The sequence below is a fragment of the Juglans regia genome, chromosome 13 (assembly GCF_001411555.2).
Source record: "Juglans regia cultivar Chandler chromosome 13, Walnut 2.0, whole genome shotgun sequence".
In the NCBI taxonomy this organism is placed as follows: Eukaryota; Viridiplantae; Streptophyta; class Magnoliopsida; order Fagales; family Juglandaceae; genus Juglans; species Juglans regia.
In genome coordinates, this window is record NC_049913.1 from 34,806,441 (window position 1) to 34,814,061 (window position 7,621).

General features: G+C 39.5%; 2 protein-coding genes across 2 annotated transcripts; one reads left to right on the forward strand and one right to left on the reverse strand.

Moving 5' to 3' along the window:
* Positions 1 to 266: 266 nt before the first annotated feature.
* Positions 267 to 4,852, forward strand: LOC108988335 (UDP-galactose transporter 1). Its single transcript, XM_018961572.2, has 5 exons — positions 267 to 783; positions 2,236 to 2,485; positions 2,594 to 2,801; positions 3,895 to 4,126; positions 4,398 to 4,852. The coding sequence occupies exons 1-5, from the start codon at positions 673 to 675 to the stop codon at positions 4,617 to 4,619; spliced, it is 1,023 nt and encodes a 340-aa protein (XP_018817117.1). The 5' UTR covers positions 267 to 672; the 3' UTR covers positions 4,620 to 4,852.
* Positions 4,853 to 5,353: 501 nt separating this feature from the next.
* On the reverse strand, positions 5,354 to 7,336 carry LOC108988336. The gene is made up of 3 exons (XM_018961573.2): positions 6,617 to 7,336; positions 5,916 to 6,037; positions 5,354 to 5,802 (listed from the first exon to the last, which is right to left on the reverse strand). Exons 1-3 carry the CDS (start codon positions 7,019 to 7,021, stop codon positions 5,652 to 5,654), a joined length of 678 nt encoding a protein of 225 aa, XP_018817118.2. The 5' UTR covers positions 7,022 to 7,336; the 3' UTR covers positions 5,354 to 5,651.
* Positions 7,337 to 7,621: the final 285 nt, after the last annotated feature.

Sequence of the window (7,621 nt, forward strand, 5' to 3'; positions counted from 1 at the left end):
AATTGGGGCCATGAATGATGATGATGGTCATTGGTCGCCGTTTCCTATTAAATTTAATCCCATTTTAAGACCAATTAACTGTAACCGAAGGATTAGAGTCAAAGTCCAAGTGTCGCCCCCATACGCGATTTTAATCAAGCATTGAATTTCGGTCTTCAAAGGTCTTCGAGCCGAGCCGAGCCATCGAAAAGGTTGAAAATTCATGTTGGTCAATCCCGACCTTCCTCAGAAAAGTATATACACTGAATGGCTGCGATTTTCTGACCACCTACGAAGTGGGCCCCACGGTGCCATGGAGATGGAGTGGGACCCTTTACCACACAAAAAGGCCGCACACATTATTTCCATGCCGTGAGTGAGTGCGACACACGGCCCGGAAAAACGTTTAGAATTTTCAATACAGAGAGAGAGAGAGAGAGAGAGCGAGCTATAAACACAAATCTCACATGGGAGACTGCAATAGCCAAGTTCATCTGTACACCCTCCTTCACGTTTCTAAACTATAAAAAGAGTCGACCCAATTTCCCATTTCTCTTGTCTCTCGCTCTGTTTGGCCATTTCCGTTCCCAGGGGCTAGAGGGGCTTTGGGATTTGGGAACTTGAGGTGCGTTTTTGGGATTTTCTCTAGTGATTTGGGAGAAAGAGACGGGGGAGGGAGAAAGAAAGTGTGTGATGGAGGAGACTAAGTTGTTGCAGTGGACCGTGTTTAGATCTCTGTTAGCAATTCTACAATGGTGGGGTTTCAACGTCACTGTTATCATCATGAACAAGTGGATCTTTCAGGTCCATTTCCCATTTCCCTTAATTTAGTTTGCTTTTTCGTTTTCATGTTCTGGATTCAATTTTCATTTCTGGATTTGGGTTTTTGATTTTTTTCAATTCAATCTTATTGTAGAATTCAGATGTGTTCCTTATCAAAAAAGAAATCAGATGAGTTCGTTTGTATTTTGGTTCCAAAACAATGATATTTTTGTTTTGGTAGGGAAAATTACAGTACTCTTACTGTTTTTTCTTTTACTTTTCACCAATTTCTGAATTTTGAAGTTTCGTAGAATTTTCTATGCGGGCAGTTCCATATAGAAAAAGAAGAATTTTTTATGCGGGCAACCACTAGGTTGATTGAATTTTATGGAAGTACGTGGGGTACAAAATACACGTCTTCGATTTTCAAAGAGAGCATTCCTGCGGCAGGGGGAGGAGAATTGCCAAGATTTTTTTTTTTTTGGGGTGAAGTATTGGAAAGGAGAGATATATGAATAGATCTGTGGATGTAAAATTATTGGAATTAATGATCATATTTATTTATTTTTTCTGTTCACGCTCTAGTACGTGATTATTGAGGAAAAATCATGAGGGAGGATGGTAACTGGAGACTTCACGTGCTTAGGATATGTCTCTTTAGATTTCTCCTTCATACTCGAATATTTTGCAACAGTTCTGTTTCAATTCCCATTATATATTATTTATGCAGCTTGGAAACCTTTAAAATCTCAATTCTGATTTTTTGATTGGTTGTTGGTTCACACCTTCATAGTGGAACATGATAAGAATCGTAATCTAAGGTTGTTGGACATAGTGGATCGTATACAATACTTTGTGATTCCAAATCATGTTATTTTGTTTTCTTTGTACCCTTATTTTTTTCTCTAACTTTATATGTCCAAGGGATACTTTCCAAAAGTTGTGCAGAGTAACTTGCTGAGGGGCCAATTAGGTCTTGGTTGGGGGAGAACCTTCTGTCATGATAACCCTGTTATAGCGTGGGTGTACATGTTTCACAATTCCTTCCTTTAAATTTGGCACATGCAATAAGGTTCTGTCTCGCAAACGTTGCAGGATGAAGTTTGTTACTGGGTTTTGTTAATTTCAGATTTAAGTTCAACTATCTTGTGGATTTGATAATTTCATTTGTTTTGAGGAGTGGGATGCTTATATGCTCTCCTGACCACTTGCTGTTTTATTTGGCTCAAAACCTGATAATGAGTCGTTCTCTTTTTTCAATGGAAGAGTTCAACTTTACTTTAACTGGTTTCGTCACTATATTCATCGATCCAAATAGCTTTTGACAATTGGATGCCAAGTTATCCAAATTCAATCATTCCCTTAATTACTAAGTAGTTATTTTTCCCTATCATTGCAACCAACAATAGTTGAAGATGTATTTTGCTTGATCCTTGCCATTTTTGTGGTGACCACCATAGTTTATGTGATATCTGAACTAATTTCTTCTTACAGAAACTGGATTTTAAGTTTCCTCTATCAGTATCGTGTATTCATTTCATCTGCTCGGCCATTGGAGCATACCTCGTGATTAAGGTGCTGAAGCTTAAACCACTGATAGTGGTTGACCCTGAAGATCGCTGGAGGAGAATATTTCCCATGTCATTTGTGTTCTGTATTAACATTGTGCTGGGGAATGTGAGCTTACGTTACATCCCAGTTTCATTTATGCAAACAATTAAGTCATTCACTCCTGCTACTACAGGTCTGGTTCAAGTGTTGATAACCTAATATTATTTCTATGTCCTTGCCTTTAAGAATAATTCTTAAGCTAAGCCATGATTGGATCTGATATAGATGAATATATGAACAGTTGTTTTGCAGTGGCTTGTTTGGAAAAAATACTTTGACTGGAGAATTTGGGCTTCTTTGATTCCCATTGTTGGAGGAATTCTTCTCACATCAGTAACGGAGCTTAGTTTTAATATGTTTGGATTCTGTGCTGCCTTATTTGGCTGTCTTGCTACTTCCACAAAAACTATCCTTGCAGAATCACTGTTACATGGATACAAATTTGACAGGTAGTGTCTTTGTTCCTATTGCATTTTAATCAATGCACGATAGTCTTTGGTTTATTATTTTCCAATCCATAGACCATCTATGCAATATCTGATGTGTGACTCACCTCGTGTTGCATTATGAAGTTGAATGTCTTTAGATTGATTCCATCAATGTCAGTGCTTCCATTTGCATTGGATGGTGAAAAGTATGTGGGGTCTTTTTTTGGTCATTGTCTTCAAACCTAGGTGTGGCCTCATGTAGTACACCACCTATTGCCTGCCTCCTAATCAGGCAATGACAGCCTAAAGTAGATTCTGTTAGATGCTGGAGAAGCTTCGGCAGTACCGGCAATAAATAAGTTTGAAAATTACTGTAGAAATATATAGTTTGTTTTGCCGATACTTTTCATTGTCCGTGAATGAAATTTTGTATTTTTTTTTTATGTCGGGGAACCTCTCCAAGGCAGGGCCCTTTGGACCTACCCCTGCAGAATAAACCCTGGTCCCGTGCACCGCACCCTCAGAAGTTTCCCTACGCGGAACTAGTTAAATCACTGGCTTTTCATCAGGGGGTGTGGCCCCAAATGATTGTTTAAACCCATGAGGTGTTGAACCTTGGACCTTGAAGGGAGTGATACCCCAAGACCAAGGCCTTCACCACTTGGGCCAACCCCTTGGGGTTTTTTGTAATTTAATGGATAACATCTCACATGATTTGTGCTCTAGACTCTTCCTAGGCCGTGACTTGTGAGTGGTGTTTCAAACTGATCTAGTTGTTCTATCCAATACAGCTTGATAACTAAAAGATAAACTGTTCATGAATTATGGTAATGCCGCTTTTCATATTTTAGCATTAGGAACTTGTGCATCTCATTCTTTCATTTTCTTAATCTCCCATAAATACCTTCTTTTTGGTGCTCTACAGCAGCATCTCCGGCATTTAAAAGCTGTGGAAACAGATTCTTCCCATTACCACAGTAGATTGACTTCCATGTTAACAATAATAGTTTTATAATTGACAACTCCATATCCATCATTCATTGTGATGTTGAAAGAACACTGGCAGTTGGTTTTATTTATTAGTTAAATTGATTTTTATTTTTGGTTGGATTAGCATCAACACAGTGTACTATATGGCACCTTTTGCAACCATGATACTGGCAGTACCTGCAATGCTACTCGAAGGTAATGGGGTCTTGGAATGGTTTCAAACCCACCAGTCTGTTTCTTCGTCCCTCGTCATTATCTTCAGCTCTGGGGTGATGGCTTTCTGTCTCAACTTCTCCATCTTTTACGTGATTCACTCCACAACTGCTGTCACATTTAACGTTGCTGGAAACTTGAAGGTGAGATCAATTTAGCACCCAGATAATTTGAGCTGTCTTATGTATATTCTCACTATTATCAATGTTATCGTAATATCTTCACATGTTGACGCCTAGCTGTGGTGGTTCTTGACTTGAATCCTGGAATGTTTATAAATGGTTCCAACTAAGAATTCTTTAGTGTATGCCCCAACGTTGCATGCACTCCATTGATTGGTTGACTGGATTTATGCAACCAATATCTTCCTTGTTCAACTTTAACAATTTATGTTGTCATGTTGGTTATGTACAGGTTGCAGTCGCTGTCCTTGTTTCATGGCTGATATTCCGAAACCCAATTTCGGGTTTAAATGCTGTTGGATGTGCCATTACCCTTGTTGGATGTACGTTCTATGGGTATGTGAGGCACATCCTCTCACAACAGCCGCCAGGGACTCCTCGAACACCCCGAACACCGCGGAATCTGATGGAGCTGCTTCCGCTTGTAAATGATAAAATAGATGACAAAGTTTGACTTTGAGATGAAGTTGAATGTGAGGACATTGACGGAGGATCTTATAGGGATTTGGATATAAAAGGTACAAAGAAGAGAGACTTCACTCTTTGTCGTGTAAACGTGCATTAGTTCACTTGAAATTTTTAATATAATCTTTTTTCATCTAAGAACTAGAAACCTTTTACAGCTTATCATAGGTTGTCATATATAATTTTTACTTGAATGCAATTGGATCATGGTTTGCCATTGAATTCACATATGCTTTTAGCCTCTCACCTTGTAGGACCTTTGGGGCTATGGTGTCAAATAAAAAAATAATAATAAGACAATGCTTGTATCCATACCCGTAACATTTACTAGCATTGACAAGTGCTTGATACATTGTTGAAGCCGGAGCAGTCCTAATTGAACTATCGGATTAGGATACAAGAATCGTCCAAATAGGGGTTTGCCCTGGAGGGTGATTTGGAACATGCCCTTGAGTGTTAACAAGCATGATAGGCAACCTGTTAACACAAAGTTTCCAGGAGTGAATCGTAGTTCAATTGGCTGCTTGTAATATTGTTGTTTTGACTCAAAGCCCCATCCCCTGCCAGCCTCTCTGATTCTTGTGTGTCCAGGCTTCAGCCCATCTATTCTGATCAAGACTCAAAGACTCAGATGCATTCCTTTTGAATGCATGCAAATCGATGCTAGAATACACTTTGGTTGACATGACAAAGTTTAATTTGCAAGTAAAGTTAAAAATTAAATTTGAGAGCTTGTCAATATAATAATTCTTGCTTCTCTGTCGAAATGATCCTTTTAGTTAACTGCATTCCCCAGCAATTATGGAAAACTTGAAGAAAAACAGCGAAAGGCATGATTAAGTTGGTCATCTAGTATGAGAAAGACAGAAAGGGGAGGGGGTCAGTTTCAATTAATTATTACAAAGAGAGATCTAGTTAGTAGTTACATGGCCTTAAGCTTAGAAGCTAATAACATTAGATGCTGCCTTCCCGTGTATATTTCTTTTTTGACATTGATAACTGATTAAGGAGTCTCTGAAGATCAAGCCAAGAGCCAGAAATTCTTCTGCCATCTGGTGCTGATTAGGTAGCCGCCCATGCCTCTGCTCTGCTTCCTCACTCCTATAGTCAAGCAGTCCCCATTGTTAATGCACTGCTCCACAAACTCTTCTGTGCTGCTGGTCCCACAAAAACTGCTCAAACCACACAATTAGTAAATGATGATAGGATAATCAAAAGATCAAAAGATTCAAGACATCAAAGGTGGGGGGGAAGAGGAAGATCAGACGGTTTAGATTTGACCCACCAACTGATAATTGAAGATGGCTTCTTCTGGCCCAGCACCAGCACAGACACTTCCAGTTTCTTCACTTGGCTCATCACTGTTGCCAGTTTTGGCCCTTGAATAACCAGCGCCTCTATTTCCACCTGAATATTACACCCAGTCAAGCATGTAAATGCAGATTCTAGTTGGAGGAGACAGAAACTCTATGCCCTCTCTCTCTCTCTCTCTCTCTCTCTCTCTGGAAAAGAAAAAAGACTACTGATAGGAAAACTGAAAAGCATCTGGAAAAAAAAATATGCATAATCCCATTCTGCAAAGAAAAAAGAAAAAGAAAAAGATGAAAGTAAACTGAAGCTGACAAAATTATTCCTCTTCTTCTCCATCTAAAGAAGAGAAAAGAGGCTTCGTTATTAAAAAGGGGTAAAACAAAAAGAAAAAACAAATTAAAAAGTCGAAAATACTTCCCTCTTTCGAAAAGATTTGGAAGGTAAGAGAGGAAAACCAAGTAGGATTTTCAAATACAGTAAGAATGCTAGCCTCTTTTCTCAACATATGGGATCTATCAAAGACAGAAAGTAGAGTCATGATGGAAACGAGAATGCAATACCCATACGAGCTAGCTAGCTCTGTATTTTATTGACACTCAAAAGATTCAAAAAGATCAGGAAACATTGAATATTCTCACTCGAACTTGACCTTTAAAAAATTGGACAAATACACACCTCAGGTCTACAAGCCTTGCAAAGAGAGCCAAGAGAGTTGGCCAGGTAAGGAGAACAAGAAGACTCGGAAGCCCTTTCAGAACCCTTACTTGAAGGAGGAATGATGTGAAGAAGAGTGAACAAATCACCCTTGTTGGCTACATAGTTGAGTGCCCACATCATTGCATTCTTCGATTGTGAGGTCTGATCCACCACCACCATCACTCTTTTCCTCATAACAGTCCCACCATTCTCAACTCCATACATGTTGAGCCCTTCCATTTGCTTCAAACTTCCCTCACACCCGCTATTTCCACTCCCAACACCACCACCACTAAACTTTCTAACACCACCCCACCTGCTGGACGTTGATTTCCAAGCCTCCCTTCCACTTAACTGCCTCAAAAATGAAACTGAACCTGGCATTTTCTCGAACACCGATTACCCAACTTAGTAGTATAAGTCTGCCAGGAATAGTGACGAGCTCTACACAGTACACAGAGAGAAAGAGGAGGGAGAAGGCTGAAGTGCAATGGTGAGTGCGCCCGTGATTATTATTATAGCTAGAAAACTGATCAGGGGAGTGGGAGAGAGAGAAAGGGAGACGAAAGATGCCAAGATGGGTGAGGAGGGCTAGAGAGCGGTGGGAAGCTGAGGATGCAAAGCCATGATTTTTTTTTTTTCTTTACACAGGTTAAAGTGTCACGGGAAACCTTGCCCCAGTCGTGGCTTTACTCGGCAGAGATACGGTAAAACAATCACTACGGTCGCTTTATGATGATGAAACGAAGGGATTATGTGTACGATCTCTTACGTCCCTTTCAGTTTCAGATTCTTTTGTGCATTTTCCAATGTGTTCTTAAGATCTGCTGTGATTAATGGGATATATTTTCTAAACGAAATTAAACATTGAATAATCCATATCTTCACAGAAATTGAAAGATATCTTATCTGGATCTATATTTGGAGGAGACTTAATCGTATTATTTACTATAATCATGTGCAACATCTCGTGAATCTCGTTGG

What these genes read in the sequence shown, in the direction of transcription:
- LOC108988335 (XM_018961572.2), top strand. Translation starts at nt 673, where the DNA reads ATGGAGGAGACTAAGTTGTTGCAGTGGACCGTGTTTAGATCTCTGTTA. An exon ending in ATTCACTCCTGCTACTACAG is followed by an intron (nt 2,486 to 2,593) that starts GTCTGGTTCAAG and finishes ATATATGAACAG; the next exon opens with TTGTTTTGCAGTGGCTTGTT. An exon ending in ACGTTGCTGGAAACTTGAAG is followed by an intron (nt 4,127 to 4,397) that starts GTGAGATCAATT and finishes GGTTATGTACAG; the next exon opens with GTTGCAGTCGCTGTCCTTGT.
- LOC108988336 (XM_018961573.2), bottom strand. Translation starts at nt 7,021, where the DNA reads ATGCCAGGTTCAGTTTCATTTTTGAGGCAGTTAAGTGGAAGGGAGGCT. An exon ending in GCAAGGCTTGTAGACCTGAG is followed by an intron (nt 6,038 to 6,616) that starts GTGTGTATTTGT and finishes TGTAATATTCAG; the next exon opens with GTGGAAATAGAGGCGCTGGT. An exon ending in CCATCTTCAATTATCAGTTG is followed by an intron (nt 5,803 to 5,915) that starts GTGGGTCAAATC and finishes TGGTTTGAGCAG; the next exon opens with TTTTTGTGGGACCAGCAGCA.